The following is a 27,157-nucleotide window of genomic DNA, read 5'->3' as shown; positions in this document are numbered from 1 at the left end:
AGATGCTGCTTGAGCAAACTTCATAATGAAAATGAGATCATAGACTCAAAAAAAGTAAGATAAAATAGTGCTTGACTATCACAACTGGATGAAAGCAGACATGAAAAACTGAAAGTGCATCTGAACCTGCACCTACACCAGTAATTCCATTAAAACATTTCATTTTGTCCCCAGTGTTGAAGTATCTGATTATACAACAAAGGTAGCCCCAAACTACCTCTACAGTATTTTCCTCTCAGACAGAGGGTTTGAGACAGAGGGGAACAGACCCTTTAAACCTCATCTCAACCAGACACTCACTTTGAGGTTAGGAAACAACACGGAAATGTTGTTCAAAGATGATTCCTTGAACATCAAAGCAGAGGAAACTTTCAAAAAAAACCAAGAGTGCAGCAATTCCTAGCCCTATGAGGGAGGGAATAACAGGAGTCACACCTATTTAAAGGCTTAAAAATAACATCTTAGCACTGCACACCTGATCTTTATTCCCCTGCCTTTTTCTTTTTCGTCTGCCAAATCCTGCCTTTGGGATTCCACCACTTTCCTTGCAAGTGTTGATGGCCTCACTTCCAACATAAAATAGCACAAGGCTGTGCAGAAGGTTTTGTTTTGTTTAAGGTGCTAAGTACATAAACAGCTAGCAGAAGAAACAAAACTTTTTAACAGGTATTTCGAAGGGTAAAAGCTTTTCAGTTCAGTTTCAATTCAGAAGCCAAAGGAGGTGAGCAGTAGAGGCTGGGCACTGCTTGCTCACCTCTGGCAAAACCAAGAAAGGTCTGTCCTAGAAAACAATGACATTCTAAAAGTAAAAATGTTAAAAAAACCTAACAACATGACTAACATTTAAGTTAGAATAAACCTCTCTCTGATACAGTGCCACATGAGTTGTTTTTAAATCACCATTTTAGCCTGTGAACTAAACTCACTATTTTATTACATTGATCAAAGAGTACTTGTACACACTCCATACCACTTACCTCTAGCTCTACTGATCGTCTGAACTGAACTCTGAGCACTTCTTTGATGGATTCACTGACATTTTGTAGAACAGCTCTTCGGGCCAGCACTGAAAATTAATGTTAGTCATTAAATACATTTTAGCTTTATCTTCTGGGCTTTGGTTCAAAGCTGCATTTTCAATTATGCAATGCATGAAAAAGCAAGCAATGAGATCAACTGCCTCAAACGGATAAGACAATGGACAAGGAAACAGGTAGCGGTGTGACTGTATCCTAAAAAGTGACTGTACATACAGCTTAAGGAACTCCAGGTTTACTTTCTCTCTCCTGTTTTGTTTTTCCATATCTAATGTCTTTAGCATTCTAGTAAAGGAACCTTCTAAAGAGCCACTGAGGCATTCAAATTGGATCTGAAAGTCGCAGCACATTCAGTCTGACCTGTGCACAATGAGCCTGCTGTCATAACGCAGTTCAAGTTTTGTAGGCAACGCATGGAATGCAGATGAGGTCAGAAAAAAGCCACAGAAAATATGCATCTACTTTTCTCTTAAATAAAATGTAAACAAGTGTGACTGATCACTGAAAGGGATATCCATTGAGTAAGAAACTGCTTTAAAAACACCACATCCCTATGGATATCATGTCTGTTACAGTCACACTTGAGACTGTGACTACGGTCAAGGAAACAACTGAAAAGTGTCGTGTTGTCATCCTGCATTCACTTTCCATCAGTAATTGGCCTACAAAACTACTCAAATCACAGGCTAAAAAAAAAATAAACATCTTCCTCATCACCAGCATAGCCAGCTCACCTTCATATCTGGAGGATGAGGTTATGCTCATTCTGCTTTACATGTTACAAGTAAATCTTAAGGGCAAAACGTGTTGCTTACCACAGAACATGCAGCACTTCTGCAGCTGCCCTAGATTAGGTCGCTGGCATTGTTTTGTTAACAAGCTAGAAAGAGGTAGGAAAACACCAAAAAAGCAAACACAGATGCTGAGACAATTAATTTTGCAACACACTAACATCACTTTTTCTGGTTACAAACACACCAAATCCAATTGAAGTAAGTATGGGAGGAGGGAAAATATAAACATGAGCTAGTATGGTAAAATTATAAAAATGGTAACAAAACCCAAACATTCTTTAAACCAACTCTCCTCTTTCATACTATAACATTACCTCACATGCAGGTTTTTTTTAGAAACAGCAGCAACAACTGAAAGGAGAAACTTACTCAGTCAGAACATTTAATAGTTTGGCAGAACAGTACCATGACAGTAACATTCATTTACAGCCCATGAAATGATAAAGCAGCCTCTGATTCAGTATACTTGAATATACGCATCAGCAATTTTAGAAGACAATTTCATTCTCTGTGCAGTGTAATGTGTATGTAACTCACTATCACAACAGACTTCGCTCAAGTGAATTCTATTATTTTCAAGAGTAAATGATAAATCAATGCTTTTACAGCTGTTTTTCTAAATTGACACTGTATTTTTTGGAAAGGTTTGCTTAGCTAATTCAACACCTGCAATTTAGCTAGGGGTCACATTACAGTGGCTTCCGAAAAACAAAATAAAAATGTTTGGAATATCTTACCCGCAGTGACTAAGTAAGCATCGGGAACCGTGATGTCGCAGACGTAGGGTTGCCTAGTAGTGGTGATGGCAGAGGTTACAACCACAGGTTCAGATGGAGTCATGGTTGCTGGAAGGGTGGAGGAGAATGTCCCCAGGCTGCCTGCAGCAGTCGTGCCGTGGCTGCCCATGGCAGTTGCGGCAGTGGTCGTGGGGACAGTGGTGGGAGCAGCCGGTGCATCAGTACCAGCAGTTACACCGCTTCCTGCTGGAACTTCATATCCAGTGGGAGGGATGGAAGTCGGAGGAAACTGCGTGGGAGCAAACGATGTGGTCACAGACAGAGATGCTGTAGGAGAGGGCATCACGCTGCTGGTGTCAGCATGTGACACCAGGTTGTCAGGGTCTGCGGGAGGAAGGGTTGTGTGGGCACTGCCCTCGCTGCGAGACGTCAGAAGCAGCGTGGGGTTAACTGTAGCACCAATATCCTCATCAGAAGCCAGAGCAGTTGAGAGCAGAGATGAAGATATATTTAAGACAGGAGTCACCGGAAAGGTAGTAAACAAAGAGATCAGATTTGTTTCATTGAGCAAGACGCTGCTGGTAACAGACTGGGCGTCGGAAGTGGGCAGCACCAGGGTAGGAACCACGGAGTGAGAGGCGGAGAGTGACGGCTCCAACTGAGAGGTAGCTCCTGTAACAGCTGAGGTAAACACAACTTCAGAGCCCGCTGGCAATACTGAGGGTGCTTCCAGAAACACAGATGACTCTGAATGAAAATCTGTTGACAGCGTTATTTCAGGAACTTGTGCACCTGGAACAGAGAATGCATCTGAATAAAAGTATGATGTCTGGCCGAGAGGGAACTGAGAAACCTCGGCATCAATGGCAGAGCTGACAGTGGTAGCTAACTCCCAGCTGGAAACATCCCCGGAAGGTACTGATGTCCCAGTCAATAAGGTCAGAGGTAAGAGTGTTGATATATCACCTTGCACGACAGAGTAAGAATTTAGCATGGCCGATGATGAAGACAAGTAGCTAGATTCAATAAGAAATGGCGTTGATAAAAGCTTGGATGGAAAATCTGAAACATTTAAAGACGGTTCTTCCTTTGTAGATGTTTTGTCAAGCAAAACCACAGATTCTGATGGCGTTAATTCTGGCAACTCCAGGAAAGTCGTACGACTGACTGCAAACGATGCTACCGGCTCACTCGGCATGAAGGTAGAGTCAAACAGAATGGTGGTGGCATCAGGAAGTTCTACACGACTGCTTGGTGTCAACAAAACTGTTTCCAGAACAGGGTAGGAAAACTGGGCAACGGAGATGTTCAGTGATGTTCCTCCAGGGAGCTGATAGTCAGAAGGAGAAATTGTTATAGGTGTTCCGTTGTTAAGAACAGCATCCATAGTGCTTAATAAAAACATGCTTGAATCGGGCATTTCTGTGAATCTTGAAGAAAATGAAACAATTGGTCTTGATGGAAAAGAAGTATCAAAAATCTCAGGTGTAGGCTCCTCTAATTCATACCCGTCAGTAATTATAGTTGTAAATGGAGTTATGCCTAGTACTTCAGAGGCTTTGATGGACAAAGTTTCAACATAATCGCCTGAGCCCACGTCATGTTCCGGGGAAAAGCCTGCTTCTGGCAGAAGTGAAACTGAGTCACAATACAGACAAGAACTGTATGATCCGGCGAAAGGCACTGGACTCATGAGCTCACTAACAAGCTCTGATTGACTTGATATTTCTGACCCGGCAGGCAAATTTGGTGTTGTACTGGAGAGTTCACGTGTAAACAGGCTGGCATTAAGAACTGTATTAGAGTCCGTGGAAATGGCAGCTGAGTGAAGTGGGAAAGACGCAAGTGGAAGACTAATAGGAAACAAAGCAGGCTCAGCGCTGGCTGCTGAAGCCGATGTGGCCCAGGGAATGCTTGGAGTGGGGTAGGTCCTTAGACTGAGAGTTTCTGCTGCCCTGCTACTCGCATAGGCGTAAATGTCATTATACGGGTCTGCACGCTGTGCTGTGGTATCTGGGGTCACACGGCTATTCTTATCCAGTAGCTTGAGATGAAGAGGTGACTCTTCTGAAACGGCCCCAAAAGGCAGAGCTGTTAAACTTGCATTTATGTTTTCCCACACTGCAACTCCCGCCTCTGAAGGAATGGAAGTGAAATAAATAGCTGTATTTGGAGGGTGCAACAGCAAGTCTCTGCTAGCAGTTAGCATTTCACTATCTGGTACAAAAGGCTTCAATTCCGTAAGAGTGCTCCTGTCTTCAGGGACAGCACTCAACAGAGTCTTTTGCTGTGCTGTTTTTGAGATATCATATGGTGAAAAAAGGACAGGTAATGAAGGTGTTAGCAATACAGTTTCTAACGTTTCTCTTGATGGCTCTACTGTATTAACTGAGTGATGATCTGTTAAAACTGCAAAAGACTTTAGTGGAGGAGTCCACTGTGCCTTTGGAAATGAGCTAATAAATTCATCGTCACTTAAGAACGCCTCGTTGCTTGTTACGGAGACATCTACCAACGGTGTACTTCTCCCTTCTGAAATCCTGACCATTTCTTCTTGTTTAAATAAAGTCCCATCAAAGGGAGCAGTAACTGATGATACAACTGTTTGAAGGAAATTACCTTCTTGGGACTCCGAAGTACTTTTTGCTAAGGCCATTTGTGTCCTGCTGCCTGATATGCTTTGGTGCATCTTTGAGTCCATTGAGAAAAAGGAAAAATTTTGCTGCTCCAAGGATCTCTCATCTAAATAAAGAGGCAGAGAGAAAAACAAAAACCAGAAGACACCAGATTAGCACAAGTAGTGAGACCACAATGAGAAAACCCCACAGACAGCCTTTCTGGAGACAACTGTCCAGAACTCAAGGGACGAGACAAAACCTTGCAGTATGTGAAAATCTGCATAAGCCAGTCAAAACAATTAGTAAGATTCCCTGCAAAACCCCTTTCCCTGGAAATGAGCAGGACAACATGAGCTCCTCTCACTCTGCACCTACTCATCTCCCTACAGCAGCACTCCAGCAAGCCCCACAAAAGGGCAAAAAGTAGCTCCCTCTTACCTATGCATGGCTGCAATGCGCGGCGGCTAACGGTCTCACAACGTAAACAAACCAAAAAGGGTAACAGGGAACAACACAGGGCAAAATTTTGCGTAACTTCAGGTCTTCTGCTTTCCTTTAGTATCACTTCATTTCCTCCAGTTTTATTACGTCTCAGTATTAGGCTCACTAGCAGATCTGTTCTGTTTCAAGGACCAGATCCTCCATCTCATAGCAGAAATGGGTGATGCTTATGAGAGATGAAGAAGGGTTCCCTTTACGTAAGGCAAATGTGGACCTGATATCAACTACAAGAATCTGCTAAGTAACATGCCCAGTAGTTAGGCTTACATTGTCAGCCATTCATTTAACCTTTTGGTTAGCCTTTTGGTAGCCAGTGACAAATTGCTTCATTACACAATTGCTATCTTTATTCACAACCCCCTGCAGGAGTACTGTTTGTGGACCACCTGTAAGAAAACTTTCACTGTTCCAGTTTGTAGAATTCAAGTAGTACTAGTCGGGTTCAAACATGAAGGAGAAAAAGCTAAGAATTCACCAAATATTTTAACAAAATACTTGCAAAAATCACATATGAGTAGCATTTGCATAACTTGACTATAATTCCTACTCTCTCACAGAAGTGTTCTTGGATTACAGAAAAGATGTGTATATAAGCTTTTTCCAATCATGTATGCACTTTGCAGAGAAAAGCTTGATTATTGCTTGAGTACTTTTCTGAAATGTCAAGATTAGTAGCCTTCAGAACTGAATATTAAAGGAAATTATACAGAAAATTGCTGCAGGATATTTTTCAAGGATACGCACAAAGGTTTCAACCTTAAATTATGTATCCCACCTGATCATCCTGTTTACATATGGGAGTGTCCACACAGTGCTGCTGGAACCTACTGACAGCACACATTAAAAGGGCTGGAGGGACGGGAATGCCATCCAGTTAAACCACCAGGGATCAGTTTAAAATAAAAACAAGCGTATACAGTGTAAAGTGCCAAACGGTGATACCGTACACTGCTCAACTGTAACTACATCTGTAACCCTTTCGAGGATGCCTTGAACTCAGTAAGCCGTGGTAGATCTTGCAGGAATAGCTCACATAACTGTTACGTACTGTTATCAGTCTAATGACACTTTCGAAAGGTGATAAACTGCTGTAATCATCCCCTCTTCCCTGGTCTGTTTGCTAAATTCCTTGACACAACTTTTAAAGTGCTGACATACCAACTTAATAAGTTTTGAAGCTGCTGATCTGAAAAGCACAATTGCAAGAATTAATGCACGGAGCTAATACCATCGTACCACTAATCACACCTAATCAAATATAAGCACTGTGATTATATACCTTATTTTACAGATCTCATGCACAATGATTTGCAGCATAGCAGATACCATTCTCTCAAGTAGTCCCAATTAATTTTTTCCTCCTGAAACTCACTGTAGGCATTGCCAAGCTTTATGATGCTTAGTTGTGGTGTGATGATAAAATATACTGCCTTAAATGCTCTTGGGGGGCATTGGGGGGCAGGGGTGGAAGAAAAGAAAAAACAAGTCACATTCTTTTAAAAGCTATGTAAGACAAATACACAAGTACATCCTTGACTTCTTCCATGGAAATCAGCTGTTTGAACCCAGCACAGTGTAGCACAATGCAGCCACCATGCTTTCACAAGCAGTTAACATAGGTAACAGACAAAGCAGTTTCTAGTAAGCATGGAACCAAAACGTAGACCCTGAGCCAGCCGTTTGCTGACCAAAAGCCATTCAATATTTTCTCCCCACTAAAAGTCTCCATAGCCTCGCTCCTTCTTTTGATTTAGGCTTCCAGCCTTTATTTTTCTCTTTGTGACATTTTGCGCAAACAGGAAGATATTAAAACAAAAGACTTACAAGGCCATGAAGCAAACACTGCCAAAATGAATCACTTCTCTCCCTATAGGCATGCACAATTCCTTTTAGCCATCCCTGTAAAATCCTGCCCACCTTGGTCACACTTTGGACACCTAGCACTCACTTACAGTGAATTCCAAATTGCAGGGAAACGTGTTAACAGATAAAGTTCTTCTCATTCATCATGGCTTCATGTTGTAAATCCCTGCAGCAGTAACGCAAGACAGCTGTGTTAGCTTCAACACAGTAAGAGTGGTAAACATGGAATTGCTACATGTGACAATTAATACAACTGGCAAAGGTGAATACATACTAATTAGTAACTGCACTTTTGATTGCATATCTCCACAAATCTTGAACTCAAAGCTAGAGGTGATTCCACAAACAAGTTTCACTGCCTATACATGCCTATGCTGTGTATCATCATCTTCCCTCACCCACACAGAGCTCCCTTTATCTTTGTTCAATTCCATAGGGGAGCTGTCACAAGGCACGATCCTGATGGAAGTGACGACACGTCACAGAAAGATGTTCTGAAGAGTTACTTGCACCACCGTAAGCTGTCTAATACACATGCATGACAGTCAAGGGCAATCTTGGATTTAAGTTCATTCTGACTTTAGAATTAGTTTTTTCTTGTCAGTTTGATAATATTTTTTTCCTTGAAAGACACGAAGTAACAGTAAATAACAATTCTATCATACACCTGTGCCTCTCCGTGTAAAGAATCTTGCCACTCATTCCACGAAGGAAAGAACACAGCTTCTGAAAAAGATGCTTCATTTTTTTCAGGAAAACACACCATGTCTTGAAAAAGTTACAAACTATACGACAAGGTAAGAGCATTGTTACTTGAAGTAAGTCGAGTTGGAAAAACTCACCTGTGCATACAGGATTTTGAAACAACAACTCACCGGCAAGTTTGCAAGCCAACATTCCACACTTTTTTTTGCTTATCCTTTTAGAAGCGGGAAGCATTAGTGACATGCCATTAATAATACAAATTACTGTTTTCTGTCATCTCCAGAAGAACAGTGTACTACCTACTTGAATACTGCCTGTCAGAACTGCGCGTGCCTCTCACGGAGAGCAGATGGGACACACGGCAGATGTGCCCGGGAGCAGCCAGACAGCCCACAGAGAGGAAGGAAAAGCAAAGGAAAAAGGGAAGGAGGTGAAGGCACACCATGGCATGACAATCACCCCCTCATCGGCGCGGAGCGGCCGATCTGGCTATACCCTGGGACAAAGAAAACAGACAGATTGCACATGTTCTGGTGTATCTCAATGCCACGACCACACAAAGCTATTGATGAATATCAATGCTGACTTGTTTGTTTGCACAGCTGTTGTTGTTGGGTGACGGTTTCCCCGTCCAGCAACTGTAGTGCCGTTGAGCTAAGCAACGGTGACAGGATGACAATCAGACAAGCCAAACTCCGCCAAGCTGATAACATTATGAAAAAGAATAGATAGCTTAGGGAGCGAAGCTGTGATCCCAAGCTACAGCAAAGGGGAGGAAAGGGGAGGACTTGTGGCAGGGGCCACGGGAGGCACAGATGGCACCAGTACAAAGCCTCAGCTCAGACAACGACAGGAGGAGTGACAGCATACAAAATGTACTGATGGGCTTGGGGTGACGAACTCGCTGCTGCTTCTGCTGCCCCCCAAAACTGGTAAGAGCCTGAACAAAACACACAAGTAGAGAAACTGGTCATGGAACACAACGACCCCTTCAACTGCCAAATCCGTATTTACAGAAGCACAGCCGTGCACTGTTAACGCTGGCACAGGCTTCTGTGAGTTTGGGAAGGGCTGTAACAGCAGCACAGCACTTTCCCATGACTATAGCAAAGGATGGTTGCAGTCTACAGGCTTCTTTGGTAACAAAACTATATCGGGTCAGCTTGCCAGAAAATTGTGTGTTCTTAAACCAGGAACTAGACTAGTCATTTTTCCAGAAAGCAATTAAAGCAACATAGCTTTCAGCATTCCTGTAGTTGCAATGCTGAAAAGTAATGTCTATTCTATACTCTATAATAGAGTAAAAAAGGATGATTTCTCACATATACAGTTACAGTAACATATGCATACATTAATACTCTTTCATATGTACATATTTTATTTATTTATAATAAATATACTTTCATGTATTTTTAAATGCAGTATCCAAGATGTAATCTCACTTCTGACACTAATCTCTCATGTGACTTCAAAAAAGTTTTCTGCACTCTGCTATTAAAATGTGACAACTGTACACTATCACGACTATCAACATCTACTAAAATGTAGGTGATTTCCTATATCATGAAGATGTTATAGATGATAAGTACAGGCATGAGAACAATGAATACAACACAGAAGTCTTTACTTGTGATAAAATTAAACCCTGAGAATAAAACTAGTAATTTTTGTTCTATTATTTTTGAGAAACTAAGTAATGGCTAGTGAAGTTTGTAAATATCACAAATGCCAGCAGACTAGCAGCAAACCAGTTCAAAAAATACATAATTTAAAAAAAAAAAAGATCTTCTGTGTACTAACATAATGATCTACAACATTAGATTTTAGTATCTTTATTTTTTAGGCAAGGAGAAAAATTGTTCTTTTATTGCTGCCCATTGTTTCAAACAGAGGCATTTTAGGTGGAGAAGCAACTGATGCTACATATGTTCCAAGTATTATGGGAAATTTCATATTAACTATCTAGGATAATAACAGTTCCCAAATAATTAAAATTAAAGCTATGAACTCACTAGAAATATTCACCACCTGAAATGGCTCCCTGACTATGAGGTAGAGTAGCACATCACATTTCATCATTTAACAACATTTTTGCAATTCAACACTATTTAACTTTTTCTTTGAGAAACAGAAAGAAATCAAAATAACCAAATGTAGCGTAGGAAAAGACCACCCAAGAGTAGAGAGAATGATAGATGCAAACATAGCTAAAAAAAAAAATCATAACTCTTCCTCATATGGCTTAACAGTTAATAACTTTCTAATTTCTTTAACAGCATTTAGTTCAGCTTCGTCAAAAAGAGCTTGCATGCGTTAGCTCATTACAAAAAATTTACACAGTTCTCTGGTGTAAGCCTCTAACTAAATTTCTTAGGTGTCTGGCTTGTAGGAAAATACGAGTCACAGAAGCGTGTGGAGCTGAAAAGCTGTCTGCTTTCTTCTCTGAGAGGCATTAAGCACGGATTGAACAGTGACAGTGATCACCCCTGGCACACAAAAGCCAGGGAGAGGAGGGGATGGGAGCCTGAGCTGTTCCTCTCTTCTTGAGCTGCAGCTCCTCTGTGGGGCTCTGGGCAGCTTTTGGAAGGTTCTGTTTCCCCGGAGCATATGCTGCACCCCTGCCCAACGCTCCATCGCGGCAGTGCACACCTAGGCTATGCAAGGGACACAAATCATCTGGAGTCCTAACAGCTGCTTCTCAAAGATGTTAATTTTCTTATTGTAAAAGATCAAAAATATCTCTCATTTACCGCATGCACTTACGAATTTTAACTAATTAAGCTGCTTGTACCACTTGAAAGGCTAAAAGAGAGCGTAAAGAAATAAAAAAAATTATGCTGTGTCTAGGCACTCTTTCACACTGCAGTTGAAGACAAAATTTCGTAGCACATAGAAGAAGTTGTATTAAGAGAAAAACAACAGTGTTAATAGGAAGCACGCAAAGCGAGTAGTTATGTACATGCACACTCACTTTTGCACACTTCAGGTTTCAATACATAGCCAGGAAAGAAGAGGAACATCTTGAAGTCATTCTTCATGTACATGCAAACAGATGTGGCTCAGCTGCTGCCCAGGTGCAAGTATTCAAGAAACTCCCCCTCCTGCACAGCAAATGAGCACAGGCTTCCACCTCCGCACGAGGAGAGAAGATGCACCAAGGGAAGGGGCAAAGATAAACCCTTGCCTGCTTGCCAGCAGAGCTGATGAAGACTGTAAAGATGTTTAGGAGAAGGCAGTCTAACTGTATTTCATACCTGAGTCAAAAAACACATTATGGCACTTCTCATCAAGTATTGCATTTGAAAACCAATACCAATGAACCTATAATACCAAGTACTAGCATTTACATTTTATTCCTTATCCAACAGTAAAAAAAAAACAAGCCTCTCACAACTTCCTTTGGGACACTTTTGCTTGTAACTATCATGTTAAAGAGCTGTAGGCAGTCTGGGATCCCAACTTCCACTGCACAGCCAATGGAACATCAGAAAACTTGTTCTTACTAACACATCCACTGCTGAGACGTAACAGGACCCCGTAGTAATTCACAGTAAATGGCAGATTAAAAGAAAAAAACCCCACAGCTTCTCTTTATTTATACCATTGTAACACATACCAGCCCGAGCCAGTGCCCGGCACTTCCGGGGGGCAAAGCCACCACCCCCGGCAGCAGGTGTGAAGGAGCAGGGGGCGGGACCACTCTCCCCCCTCCTAAAAGAAGCCCCTCGGCAGCGCAGCAACTGAAGCTGCACACGGAGCAAACAAGCAGCGAGTGGGCGTTGCCTGGGTGTCACCCGCAGAACCACCCGGGAGCACCACGGCAAGGGTGTACCTTCCTGGGCTGGAGAAGAGGGCGGCCAAACAGGGAGTGACACACCAGTCCAGTCATGGTGGTTTGCGTGGGATAGCGCTGAAAGACTGTCAACCCAGCCAGGTAGCAATGGTAACTACTCGCAAGAAGACCGTGGCAACCATGAGCTCTACAACCACCAGGTCTGATGCAGCCTCTCAGACAGAGCTCCTGTGGGAACATGTTACCAACACAGACATCAGGCTGTAGGGTGTGCCCTGCTCTTGTGCCGGTGTCGGATGGCAGTGATGGGCACGCCTGTGGGAGATGTGCCCAGGTAGAGGATCTCCTCCAATTAGTGATGGAGCTCAGGGAGGAGGTAAGTAGGTTGAGGAGCATCAGGGAATGTGAGAGGGAGATAGATAGTTGGAGTAGAATCCTGCATCCCACGACAGAAACCCATCAGGCAGACAGAACCCCTGCAACAGAGAACTCCCTATCCTCTGTCACCTCAGCTGAAGGTGGTAACCTGGAGGACAGGGGACAATGGCAGGAAGCTCCTGCACAGCACAACAGGCGCCGCACTCAAGACTGCCCGCCGACTACCCCATCTTCCCAGGTGCTATTATGGAACAGGTACAGTGCTCTGCAAAGGAACCTGGATGATGACAAGCACGATAGTTCTCCTACCTTGGAGGTGTCAGCAAGGTCTAGTCAGACCTCCCCCTGCGTCAAAACCTCTGCGGCAAAGAAGAAAAGACATGTCCTTGTCATAGGTGACCCCCTACTGAAGGGAGCGGAAGGCCCAATATGCAGGCCGGACACGGTACATAGGGAGGTCTGCTGCCTCCCTGGGGCCCGGGTCAAGGACGTGAAGAGGATGCTTCCTTCCCTAGTATGGCCCTCAGACTATTACCCACTTTCGCTTTTTCAGGTAGGCAGCAACAAGGTAACAAAAAGAAGTCCAAGGGCAATGAAGAAGATTTCAAGACCCTGTGATGGCTCACCAAGGGATCAGGAGCGCAAGTTGTGTTCTCGTCTATCCCCCCAGTTGTGGGGAATGATGAGGGGGTAAATAGGAGGAGCCACCTGCCTTCGAGCCTGGTGCTGCTGGCAGGACTTTGAGTTCTTTGTTCATGGCCTGATCTACAAAACACCAGGCCTGCTGGTAACAGGCGGGAATACCTTGACTTCCGGGGGAAAAGGGTTCTAGGACAAGAGTTACCAGGGCTCATTTGTAGGGCTTTAAACTAGATTTGAAGGAGGGTAGGAACAGTACTGGGCTTGCTGGTGAGGTGCCAGGGTGTAGTTGCTCAGTGCTCGTGGGCCAGTGTGCCAGTATTTCTGAGAGCCAGAAGGCATACCACATCTCAAGGGTCAAAACTATACACACAACTCCCTCTCTGAAATGCTTATATACCAATGCACACAGCATGGGGAATAAGCAGGAAGAGCTGGCGATCTGTGTGCAGTTGCAGGGCCACAATCTCGTTGCAATTACTGAGACATGGTGGGACAGCTCACATGACTGGAATGCTGTCATGGATGGCTATGTCCTTTTCAGGAAAGACAGGCCAGCGAGGCATGGTGGTGGAGTTGCACTCTATGTGAGAGAGCAACTGGAATGCATCAAGCTCCCACTAGGGGCAGATGAAGAGAGGCTTGAGAGCTTATGGGTAAGGATTAAGGGTCAGGCAAATATGAGGGACACTGCTGTGGGTGTTTATTACAGGCCACCTGATCAGGATGGGGAAGCTGATGAGGCTTTCTACAGACAGCTGAAGGTAGCCTCGCAATCACAGGCCTTGGTTCTCATGGGGGACTTCAATCACCCTGATATCTGCTGGGAAGGCCACACAGCCAGGCATGCACAGTCCAGGAGGCTCCTCCAGTGTATTGATGATAACTTTTTGGCACAGGTGGTGCAGGAGCCAACAAGGAGAGGAGCACTCCTGGACCTGATACTGCCAAACACAGAGGGACTGGTGGAGGACATTAAGGTAGGGGGCACCCTAGGTTGTAGTGATCATGAAATGATAGAGTTCAGGACCATGGGTACTAAGCACAAAACAACAAGATGTAAAATTACAACCTTGGATTTCAGGAGGGCTAACTTTGACCTCTTCAAGAAACTGCTTGGAGAGATCCCATGGGCTAGGGCTCTGGAAGGCAAAGGGGCTCAAAAGAGCTGGTTGGTATTCAAAGACCACTTTCTCCAAACTCAGGATCAGTGCAGCCCTAAGAGCAAGAAATCAGCCAAGGGACACAGGAGACCTGCATGGTTGAGCAGGGAGCTTCTGAAAAAGCTCAAGTGGAAGAAGGACGTTTACAGTAAGTGGAAGAATGGACTGACCCCTTGGGAGGATTACAGGAATGACGCCAGAGCATGCAGGGATGAAACAAGGAAAGCCAAGGCTACCTTGGAATTAAACCTGGCAAGGGATGTCAAGCTCAACAGGAAGGGCTTCTACAAGTATCCTGGAAGAAAAAGGAAGACCAGAGAAGTTGTGGGCCCACTGTTGAATGAGACAGGAGCCATGGTGACAGTGGATGCAGAGAAGGCGGAGTTACTGAATGCCTTCTTTGCTTCGGCCTTTACTGCTCAGCCCAGACCTCAGGAGTCCCAGGCTTCGGAGAAACTAACAGGGAAAGAAGAAGACTTCCCCTGGGTTGAGGAAGATCAGGTCGGGGATCAGTTAGGTCAATTAGATATTCACAAGTCCATGGGCCCCCATGGGATGCACCCGAGAGTGCTGAGGGAGCCGGCGGAAGTCATTGCTGGGCCGCTCTCCATCATCTTTGAAAGGTCCTGGAGAACAGGCGAGGTGCCTGAGGACTGGAGGAAAGCCAATGTCACTCCAGTCTTCAAAAAAGGCAAGAAGGAGGAGCAGGGGAACTACAGGCCGGTCAGCCTCACCTCCATCCCTGGAAAGATGATGGAACAGCTCGTTCCGGGTATCACCTCAAGGCACATGGAGGAAAAGAAAGCTATCAGAAGTACTCAACATGGATTCACCAAGGGGAAATCATGTCTGACTAATCTGATTGCCTTCTATGATGGCATGACTGGATGGATAGATGAGGGGAGGGCGGTAGACATGGTCTACCTTGACTTAAGCAAGGTGTTCAACACCGTCTCCCACAGCATCCTCATAGGGAAGCTTAGGAAGAGTGGGCTAGATGAATGGATAGTAAGGTGGATAGATAACTGCTTGAAAGACAGAGCTTAGAGGGTAGTGATCAGGGGCACAGAGTCTAGCTGGAGGTTAGTGACGAGTGGTGTTCCCCAGGGGTCAGTACTGGGTCCAGTCCTCTTCAATATATTCATCAATGACCTGGATGAGGGGATAGAGTGCACCCTCAGCAAGTTTGCTGATGAGACAAAGCTGGGGGGGGATGGCTGACACACTGGAAGGCTGTCCTGCCAGACAGAGGGACCTGGACAGGTTGGAGATTTGGGCAGAGAGGAACCTTATGAAATTCAACAAGGGCAAGTGTAGGGTGCTGCACCTGGAGAGGAATAACCCCATGCACCAGTACAGGTTGGGGGCTGACCTGCTGGAGAGCAGCTCAGCTGAAAGAGACCTGGGAGTCCTGGTGGACAACAGGATGACCATGAGCCAGCAATGTGCCCTCGTGGCCAAGAAGGCCAATGGTCATCCTCTCCCTCTACTCTGCCTTGGTGAGGCCGCACCTGGAGTACTGTGTCCAGTTCTGGGCTCCTGGGTTCAAGAAGGACAGGGAACTGCTGGAGAGGGTACAGCAGAGAGCTACCAAGATGATTAGGGGACTGGAGCACCTCTCTTATGAAGAAAGGCTGAGGGATTTGGGTCTCTTCAGTCTGGAAAAAAAGACAGCTGAGGGGGGATCTTATCAACACTTATAAATACTTAAAGGGTGGGTGTCAGGAGGATGGGGACAGGCTCTTTTCAGTGGTGTCTAGGGACAGGACAAGGGGCAACAGGCACAAACTGGAACACAGGAAATCCCACCTAAACATGAGGAGGAACTTCTTTACCCTGAGGGTGGCAGAGCACTGGAACAGGCTGCCCAGAGAGGTGGTGGAGCCTCCATCTCTGGAGACATTCAAAACCTGCCTGGACACGTTCTTGTGCAACCTGCTGTAGGTGACCCTGCTCTGGCAGGGGGTTGGACTAGATGATCTCCAGAGGTCCCTTCCAACCCTATGATTCCATGATTCTGTTTTGCATGAAAGAGGAAAAACCTTGCAACCCAAGCGAAGCGCTTTGTAACACAGGAGATAACAGCACACCACCACATTAGGCAGTAAGGGCAGGACAGCATACAGATGAGGAGAGAGCAAACCACCCCACCACCCACTCCATAAACACAAGCACACAGTGAGATCCATCTCCCAAACAGTATTATTACCTTTGAAAAAACACAAGTTTGCTAACAAATGGGCAAGAAACAAAACCTTTGCACAGAACACTTTGTCATGCCTACACAACACCTGCAAACCCAAACGATACAGAAATCCTCACTCATGGAACCGCATAAAGCTCTTACAGCATCAAGATGCCTGGAGCTGACAATCCCTCTCTAGAACTTCTCTGAACAGAGATACCCAAATGCCTAGGTGAGAAAGCAAATTAGCCACGACAAATCACACTATTTCAAATATCTCAGGGGGAAGAGAGAGAGATGTTTCCCATACAGAAGCCTTCTACAGCCACTAGTTGAGGAAAGCAATGGCTTCATGCAGAGCTCAGTGCTTCAACATGACCGGCTGGCTGTCCATGCACGCACACACACAGAAAACGGCAAATAAAATTGTAGTTCAAAGTGTAGCTTTTGCTGGGAGCGTTCATGCTTTTTTGGCATTTAGTTGCACGTGACATCATCATGCAGGAAGCCATATGTTAGGGAGAAAGTACACACAAACTTGAATTGGCTTTACGAATGTTAATTCTAAGAAAAACTCTCATCAGATTTGCTCATCATGATAACGTGGTCACATTTTTAAAAAGAAAAAGCTTGCTGCCCCCTCCCCGCCCCCCATGTTTTTTTGGGTTTTTTTTTTTTACTTGCTCTCTGCACAGCAACTTGATTTTTAGTCCCTAAAGAGCCAGTGTCAGTTTTCGTCCAACCAAATGACTACTGAGAAGCTTTCTGTTTATGCTCAACACTGCAGCGTCCTCCAAAACGCAGATCGTGGAAGCTTTTGAAGAGACCAGTTAAATTTGTATTAGCCTCTCTTTTGCGCAGATGGCATATCAGTGAGTAATGTCTTGCACCCAATGCATACAAATACTTTCAGAAAAAAAAGATACATCCTTGAAACAAAGTAATTTTTATTTCTTAAATTGCATTATCACTACAGAATCTCTAGAAGCAATGAAAGGACAGAGAGCCTGAAGTCAAGAGTAACTGCCTAATTAAAACAGAGCCTACAGTGTATCCTAGTAACCCAGTTATCCACAGGGACTCCCTTCATTGACACATATCCTTAAGTGTGCCGTGCTGACAAAGGAAAAATACCCTTGACTGAGCTTTAACTTGTTCAGGTCAGCAGGCTCATTGCTCCAAAATCGTATTACTTCAAGGAGTAAATGGAAGTCCCAACCTGCAACACCTAAAAGCAGCTCCATTGAGAAGTTAATTTACAAGACTTTTGTTACACAAAGCATGATGGAATATCTAAAAAGAGATTTTCAATCCGCATAATACCACCACTCTGTATTGAACTCACAAAACAACAACTTCATTGCTCCAAGGCCAGATCATAACAATATGCCTGTACATGCTTAATTTTTCAAACAGCTGTACATGAATAAGCAAATAATACTGAAAAGTTCTTGCACAGTCGGATAGGAAGGCATTTAGTGGTAGTCGCAGCATGTATCACTCGGCAAATCAAGTCATATGAGAGAGAGCCTGTCAGTGCATTTTCACAGAAAAAGGAGATTTCACAGAAAAGCTGAGAAAGTGCACAACAGTCCCAGCTACCCCAGCCTTCAGGGCTGAAACTAAGCCCTCACTAAGAGCTGAAACCATGAAAAGAAAAGGGAAGTACAAAGAGACAGAACCGAAGTTTAAGAAGTACTCTCTGTAAGTAGAAGTTTGAAATAAGTTACCTAACATTTTTCTTTACAATGTGCAAGTGTTATTGGCCTTGAACTCACCTGGAAAAAGAGAAATCTCCTAAAAGTCCCCCTGTAAGAAACAGAAAAAAGCCACTGCGTAGTAGCAAAGATCAAACTTCTGCCATAATTTATACCCATAGAACTTCCAGAAGACAATTCCTGGGCAAAACTACTAGGGAAGAAGAAAAAAAGGCAACACAAGCACTATTTCAAATAAAGAAAAAACTAACCCAATCAAATAACCAAACCAGAACAAACAAACCAATCACAAAAAAACCCACCAAACTTTTCTGTCCCTTCCCTATAGGCTGTTAGGCTTAGGCACCCACTGCATAACATTTGAAAATTCACTGCAAATATCCCTACCAGCGATTCTGGAACTGCACTAGTTTTAAGAATAATTATGATATCAAGTAGTGTGTTTCCTTGTGTGAGCACGTCAAGATTTAGCAATTAATCCTGGACTTTTTGTCCTTTCTTCCTAAACAATATCCTCAAAACATGACAAGTAAAGAAACTGCAGTTGCTAGCATCTTAAGTGAAATTAAACTTGCCTAAAAGCCTTTTCTTCTCTGTCCCTAATGCACTACAACAGGCCTTATCACGGCTCTCAGAGCACTCCACTGGAAACAGGTTATCCTGAGCAACTGCCGTCTAAGCTTTCAGACCTGGGGCAAAGTTCATGACCAACACAAATGAGTTCATCTCTATCAGCTCCAGCAAAGTTGCATCATCTTTTCCCAGTGCTGAAGTTGGTGCTGTGAGACCACAAGCTATCAGCCATACAATAACACCCAAGATATTAAGGTGTGAGTCTTCTATTTCTCGGTACTCTTAGTTGCTCAATATGCATGTGGCACTCCAAACTCAAGAGAAAGAAGCTGTGGATACAGAAAGCCCTCAAGTCCTGGTAATAAGACCATCCTGTAGTAAGAACTGTAGCTTCTGCATGATCCTAGAAACTTCATAGCCTCAGTTAACAACAGAAATAAAAGAATGAGTTAACAACACAGAAATACATCATAAATTATCTGATGTAGGAAACAATGAATATATAGACAATCCAGAAAAAGAATTCAAGGAGAACATTTTTACTAGAAATACATATAGAACCAGAAAGGTAACAAAACAACTGTAAAGGAACAGAGAAATATATGGGAGTAGAAAGCATTACATAGTCCTACTTTATGGGTCAGTCTGCTCACAGCATTTTTTTCAAGAACAACTTCTCTTCAGGAACATCACAATGGAAAACTTCCTAATTAACATACTGGGAAATATACTACACAGCCAACAATAAAGAGAAGACGCAAGGAATCTCCTCTCATCAAAACTTAACATACAGGAGACAAATGAGAAACAGAAACAACTTGTTGGGAAACAGCTCAGCTAATGCACCTTCCCCAAGCAAGACTACTAGCAGAGAGCAAGTGAAACGGGTTTCCGAACAACTGACCATTAAAATAAGCTGAAAAGCCACAGCACAGCCACACTAGCCTGAAGAGATGTCCTTCTAAGTCCTTACTACGACCTTTCCTGGTCCTTAAGCTCCCTGGGTCATCCATTTGCTTCCCTACATGCTCTACCATGTAAAGTTGCATAAGGTTCCAACCTGTCTCCATTACTGTTCAGTAAAGCTACAGACACAGGAGTCAGTGAGTGGTTATAAATCACAGAACATACTGATTAAACACAGACCTATACGCACTGCTCCATGTATCACAGATGGCACTCTTAAAGGTACTCTCCACTGAAAAAACCTGAGTCAGGATTAGAAGCTCCTCCAGTGAATCTGACATCTGGTTAAAACCATGCTGACGCCCATGCACACTGGAGAAAGCAACTGGGAAACAGGGTTGAGAGGCATTCTGGCTGCATATTCTCCAAGACAGTTAATAAAAAAATATATCCAAGAACAGTAAACATTGGTCTCATGAGAAGAATAAAAGCTTCTCTTGAATTCAGACCTTGGTATTTGTTTTGAGATGATCTGATCTATCTTTTAGGACAACCTAGAAGTTTAACCCATTGAAGTGTTGATGAGTTCCTTATGTGAGACTCCTCGGGGACAGTACACACTATTTTTGGAAGCTGAAACAGCTACCCCTAAGATTCTGAATTTACTTAGAAGTAGGGTTTTTCGTTCATGATGTTGTCCATAGCTTCAACCTACCACCACGTTGAACCTGGTGAAGCATCGAGTTCCTTTCATACATGGTACTCCTCAGGGCAGCACACTATGTTTGGAAGCTGAAACAGCTACCCATTGGATTGGAAACTGAATTTAGAAGTTGGGGGGGTTGACGTCATGAATAGCTTTAACCTTCCTACTTGAAAAATATCACTGCGCTGAAACTGGGCCTCCCCAGTGTGAATGGGGCTGCCAGAGTTCTCCACAAGGTACCATATATTTGAAGCATCTCCTTCCCTTTCCCCTTTCTGATCAAACACACACAACTGTTCTCCTTTATTGCATGCTTAATGCAATTTAAAATAAATGTAGGCGTGTTGATTTCTCAAAAAAATCAGTTTATGCAAATCTCAATGTCTCCAAATAATATAAATGAAGTGAAAATGACTGAACATGTTAATAACTACTATCACTTTCATTACAGATAATGTTAAAATAAACAGTATAATTGGATAAAGAAATAACACCGATATGACAATTTCCATAATATATCAGTCTTTAGAAATTTACTGTTCAGAAGAATTCTATCTGCAGTGAAACAGGTTCAAAAGAAAGCGAAAAGAAATACACTAACCATCTCTATTAAGTTAACAGTTACTTCAGATGGAGTATTTACAATGTACATGTTATGTTGTTTGATGCTGAATGTTGCCCCTTACAGAGATGAAAAATTCACTCCTGCCTTAAAGGAAAGAGGCTGCTGGTGGACAGCACATTAGGTATAACTAGACATACCATTAGGAGCCGACTCCAGCTCCTCTACAATGGGATTCTTCCCCTTTCTTGGGTGGAAGAGCTGAATTAAAGATCCTGGTTGACTGTTGATGCATTCTTCTCCTGATATTCTAATCCCAGGAAATAACATCATTCATAGTAACTATATGTCCACACCTTAGAAACCACAACGGAAGTACCAAGATGAGATACCCCAAATTAAAATTTTGTAAGCAACTATCTCAAGAACTGTTCAATCAAAAAAAAATTAAAAATCTCTCAAGAGGAAATACTTTCCTATGGAAAAAAAAACAGCCCCCAGTAAAAGAAGATAAAGTCTTCTATATCAAGCTGATTTCAATTATTTAAGAGGCTGCATTGTGCATATGGCTATTTTCTTCCCTTACAACAGCTTGGCCTTTCACAAGTCACACTGCTTAAGTGCCCATGATCGAAAAGGGCCGGCATTTCTGGATCAGGTCACAACACAGATACTTTGTACCACTTTGCCATGTATAGCCAAACTAGTATGAAATTTTTATTTATGCTAAAGGAAAAGCAGGTCAGTCTTACACAAGTTACAAGCTACAGTTTACTGTATTTCACTCCCTGTGGTTCCAACCCCCCCCTCCCCCCCCCCCAACAAACAGCTGGGAATGGACTTCTAGCCTAATTATCTCTAACTGCAATATTCCTACTATCCCACTAATACTCTCTTGCTGTAAACTGACCTAATACAGAGACTGGCAGGAGTATAGTTACCATAGACCTAAGGCATCATTTCTCCACGTCCTGGACAGAAAAAGCGCACTTCAGGGAGGGTTTTTTACCCCCAGATAAATATAAGAAATCATTCTGGAAACACAGGGAAATTTATATTTTCTTTTTAAGTAGACCAGATGAGGCTTAAAAAGGTCTAAGGAAGTGATGATTTTGGAGTACATGAGCTTGACTATCCTTTGCTTTTAACCTTACGTAGGTATTCAAACATCTGTAAAGTGCTGTTATCCTAACCTGGTAAAGTCTGCACACAGCACACAGAAAATAACTGCCTACACAGAGAATTCAGTCCATTAACTAATACTGGTCTCATCCAGGAAAGAGCGTGGTACAGAGACAACCTGTTAATTAAAATGAAAAGAGAAAACGCGCTGGGAGTATGACAGTTTGAGCTTTGCTCTCAAATGCACTATATTTAAACGCTCCCATTTGCAATGATCTGAGCTTTATTCAACCTTTGGAGTAAGATTTTTCTTTCCTGTGTAGATTTTTTCCTGCTGGGTCAACATTATGGGGCACCCAACACAGTGGTACAACCGAGCTTAGCCCGCCCCCACAGTGCAGTCCTGTGCAAAGCACCTTGAGTGCTGCAGGAAACGGAGTGCTGCTCACCCAGCTGACTGCACGGGCTTCTGCAGGAAGGCGTACGAATACAAATCGGTTGTCTCATGTTGTGATATTAAAAAAAGGAAATAAAAGAGCTTTAAGTGTGACTTTGTGTCTTGCTTTGGATGCTGCACTTAAAGTATGGTTTAATTATAAAGAATCCAAAGAAGAGCACCACAATGGACAGCCGTTCTCTAACGAGGAAGCAACTGAGATAAAGTTGGGATTAATCATCCTAAAGGAAAAGTGATTACAGGGGGAAGGGAAGGTACATAATAAGATGTGCCAATTGTTTTTAAGCACATGTAAAGTTTTAGCAAAGAGAAATAATCTCTTTTCCACATCTGTACCGGACAGCTCAGCAGTCCTGATAGCCACCAGGATTTTTCCAAAGGTCAATGTTGCTCTATACTGGAAAAGATTGCTCCAGACGGCCCAGGGGTCTCCATCACTGGAGATCTTTAAGAACAGTTTAAACAACCACATCAGGAATGATAGTTACAGCTGATTATTTCTTTGAGGCTTTGAGACTTCTTTCAGACCTATTTCCTCTGATCCAGGCTGTTCAGATGTACTCTAGAGAGAAATCAATGTCACATGTGTTTAAAAAAAAAGTTCCAGGGCTAAACCTTCTGTGCACAGTTTCTCATATACAGCAAAGCTGTTTTAAAGAAAATAAACCAATAAGCTGTGTTTATGGATATACAAACTTTCCCGCTACTTAAGAAAGGATCTGTTAAAATAAAAATGTTAGCTTATATATAGTGAATTGTCACCGTAAACATGAGGTTGCCAAGGAATATGTCAACTAACATACTTAAAGGTATGCTGAACAGGGATTTAAATTGGTGATTATACGGAATTCTTTAATCCTAACTAGCAATTAGTTGCCAGTGGGTAGTATGCAAAGTGCATACTGCTCTCTTTAAGAGCAACAGAACAACATGTTCTGTATTCAGTTGGATAAAAGCATATACAAACAACTTCACACCACTGAGGACCCAGCAGTAAAAAGGACCAGTGTTTGAAAGCAGTATGTGTATGACTTTGTCATCAGTTGAGCATCCTCTGTGGTGAACGTGTTATTTACAGTATCTCTAAACAGCCACAGAACTCATTATAGAAGCACAACTTGTTTAGCTATGCTGTCAGGGACTTTTCTCAAGTGAGGCAAGCCTCCAAATTCTTTTCTCTTGCCTTCCAGCATTGCCCATTCCCTTTCAAAGGCCAGACTGTTCAGTACTTCATTACAACTGGAGTAAAAATAAAGTCAAATGTTCTGAAACAGCCTCAAATGTACAGATCAGTATTTGCACCTGTAAGCAAAATGCAGCCAATGTTCAGCTCCCCAAAAACTGTTTCCACATCTTCCTACTAGTATGAGAAAGGAGGAAGAAATTATAACCAGTTTCTTAGTTACAATGACATACATTTTTAAAGCACTGCAAGTACAATTGCACAGTCAAGGAAGTCATCCCTATCACAGACTTATACCACTTTTTCCTTCATGAGGCTATTTCACCCTCTCTTTCCCTACCCCGCTGCTTCACACAATACCTACATCAAGGATAAAGCCAAAGTAATGAAAAACATATTCTGAGCTGCTTCGGACTCCTACAGCTAGCAAAGAAGTTTCTTCAGCAACCTAGGCTGTGGTTGTCCTCAGCTGCACTTCCAAGACCTACTCGGGCTTCCAAAACTACACACATTTTTATCAACTAGTGCTGCCCTGCTAACTGAGATCAAGAGCAAAGTAGGACAGTTCCTGCTTTAAATGCTTTAAATTCCTATCACTGCTGACAACAATTGCGTGAGGAAAACCTGTGACCATACATTGCACACTGCACTGAAAATTTTTCCCCAAACGCATACTATATGATACTTCCACCTGAAGAAGCTCAGCTGAGAAATGGGTACAGACAGTTACGCTTCTGGGCTGCAGGGTGAAGGCTCTGGTGCCTGTAGCAGTACTGGATATTTCAGCTGCAGTTAGGAAGGCAAGAAAGGCGGGTTCTTTTTATGAAAGTAAAACTAGAAGAAAATCTGTATATGACTTGCTGTTAGAGATAGAACTGTTCTAACATTGCCATCCTAGGATCAAAAAAGCGTGGTTTGACTCCTCTTTATACATTGCCATCTGACACAGAATAGTTAAAATGGGAACTCTTCATGATGCTTCTAGTTACAGTAGGTGAAAGATATTTCGCTGTTACTTGCTGTTTTGTGGCACCATGTACAAGCACTAGCAGAGATTCAAACTCCAGGCCTTGGCAACACCTGCTCCACAACATTCTGCTTCATAAAAATTACAGTAAGTGCTCGTAGGAGTTTTGCCTCAGTCATAAGTTTCTAAATTAAATTTAAATTACTGAAAATAGACCCAAAAGATTTCTTTCTCTAGCTCCTTATTCTCCTTCCCTGCAAAGTTAACTACCAGGCACCACTTCTGCTTGAGGCAATCTTAGATTTTATTCATTCACACACATACACACATTCATTCTTTATTAGTTAGGATTTGGAAAAAGCTAAAAGCATATAGCCTCATAAGCTTCCTACAGGTTCGAGAATAACACTGAGATTATTCCCAGTAGCATTTTCCGTTTGGGTCCATCAGATCACTGAATCATTTAACCCACAACTGTTTTTGCTTATTATCTCTCCAAATGAATGACATAAAAAAAGGCCAAAACAGTCAGTACCAAACTGATAAGAGATGCAAGCAGTAGCGCTCCCATTCATGAAAACTTCATTTTAAAAACACATAGCCAAGTCTGCTATGCATTTCAGCCAAACCACAACCTGCTCAATAAAGAAACAAAAAACATACAAAAAAGAGGTATTCACAAAGGCAGAGTACAGTCATCTTCACAGGCAGCTAAGTCACCAAAGCACCCACTGTAAGCTTCCTTGAGACCCTCAAGGTCCAGGCATCCCTGTAATTATCCCTGTAGTCTTCTTACGTGCTCAAAAGTCACTGCTAAACATAGTCATCAAAAAATATTTAAAAATTCACTTTCACACATCTTGCAGCACTAACTCTCAAACCAATAACCACACTTCGTGGTAAAGGACCAGTTATCCTTTTACGGTATAGCAGAAAAGTACTAAAATCCAATGCACTACCTGTGGTCAACAAGATTTAGTTTTAGTAGTTTCCATGCCCGGAGACATGGGATGTGCCTTCATGTTTGCCAGGTCACTGAAATGTCACATTCTACAAACCACCTTAAAATGAAAGCAAATGGAAGGTGTCTCATGCCATCAAAATATAAACAGCTATAGGTCTGAAAAAAACAAGTGAAGACAGCATTAAACATATATATACACATATTTATAATATGTATATATTAGATATAATATATACACACACATAGTACATAATACATCAACATGTGTATGTTCTAAATCAGTTCTGAGGCTCCTCCCTCCCACACAGCTGAGCTTAAAGTTGTGCTATTTTCCCAATTTCATAGCCTGAGACTCAGCTTTTATTTCAGTAATATGTTCTTCAGACTGTCTTCACACCGCAGATCAAAATACAGGGAATCACATAATGCTTATATGCAAACTCTGCTGTGATTTCATGCAGACTTAAATTCTCACCTCTGTCCCTCTTTTCCCTCCAGTTCCCCAATTCTCAGTCAGCAACTAACGTCAGGATGAAGATCTCACAGAGTCACAGAATGGTAGGGGTTGGAAGGGACCTCTGGAGACCATCTAGTCCAACCCCTCTGCCAGAGCAGGGTCACCTAGAGCAAGTTGCACAGGAACTACTCGATGATCCCAAGGGTCTTTTCCAACCTAAATGATTCTGATTCTATGAATGCATCCAGGCAGGTTTTGAATATCTCCAGAGACAGAGACTCCACCACCTCTCTGGGCAGCCTGTGCCAGTGCTCTGCCACCCTCAAAGTAAAGAAGTTCCTCCTCATGTTTAGGTGGAACTTCCTATGCTCAAGTTTGTGCCCGCTATCTCTTGTCCTGTCCCTCAGCACCACTGAAAAGAGCCTGTCCCCATCCTCCTGACACCCACCCTTTAAGTATTTATAAGTGTTGATAAGATCCCCCCTCAGCCGTCTTTTTTTCCAGACTGAAGAGACCCAAATCCCTCAGCCTTTTCTTCATAAGACAGGTGTTACCATCCTAACCCATCTTTAAAAATTCTAAGGACCTTTGGCCATAGCAGGTGAAAACATCACCTTAAGGAAGGCCACAAGAAAACACACCAGAAATCATGATCGCAGTCGTGCAAAAAAAGTGTGCTGCTCCTCCTGTCAAGTAAAAGGCAGCAGTGAAAAAAGGCACCTAAGGAGCATGATTTCCAGCCCAATCTCCAGGACACATTGCAGCAGCCTCCTTTGCACATCTGCTCCTACCAGCTGCCAATGATGCACAGTTCTGCACAGACTGTAACCTAAAAATCACTCTTCTAAGTCTGATTTCCTGAGTGTTGAGCATGTTATTCTATGTTCTGTCCTCTCCAGTAACTTCTGAATCCAATGGCCAATTAAAAAAAACACTCAACAGAAGTCCAGAAACTCAGAAATGAGTTTCACTCGTATTTCATGATCATAAGCATCTGAGATGAGGAAAGAAGTATAAATTAGTCATTCATCTGCCCTTCTCTCCACTGACTGAGGCTCAGGCAGAGCCCAGCTTTTAACATGCCTCTTGGGAGCAGCTGGCTAATAAACTTGCATCCACAGCTCCAGAC

At 42.9% G+C, this 27,157-nt stretch overlaps 1 protein-coding gene across 5 annotated transcripts in view; it reads right to left on the bottom strand.

The window, feature by feature from the left end:
• Positions 1–27,157, bottom strand: part of KIAA1549 (KIAA1549 ortholog) — a 152,142-nt gene that overhangs the window by 70,357 nt on the left and 54,628 nt on the right. For all 5 annotated transcript variants that reach the window (XR_012586362.1, XM_074582036.1, XM_074582058.1 and 2 more), the window contains exons 2-3: positions 2,569–5,310; positions 978–1,066 (exon numbers count right to left, since the gene is read on the bottom strand). Coding sequence is in view for 4 of the 5 variants with exons in the window: in XM_074582036.1 (XP_074438137.1) it covers positions 978–1,066; positions 2,569–5,310 (2,831 nt within the window). In the remaining variant the exon portion in view is untranslated. The remainder of the gene's footprint in view (positions 1–977; positions 1,067–2,568; positions 5,311–27,157) is intronic.

Source organism: Larus michahellis, chromosome 1, assembly GCF_964199755.1.
Source record: "Larus michahellis chromosome 1, bLarMic1.1, whole genome shotgun sequence".
NCBI lineage: Eukaryota > Metazoa > Chordata > Aves > Charadriiformes > Laridae > Larus > Larus michahellis.
The sequence above is the reverse complement of the archived record's forward strand: the minus strand, read 5'-3'. Positions and strand labels throughout refer to the sequence as shown.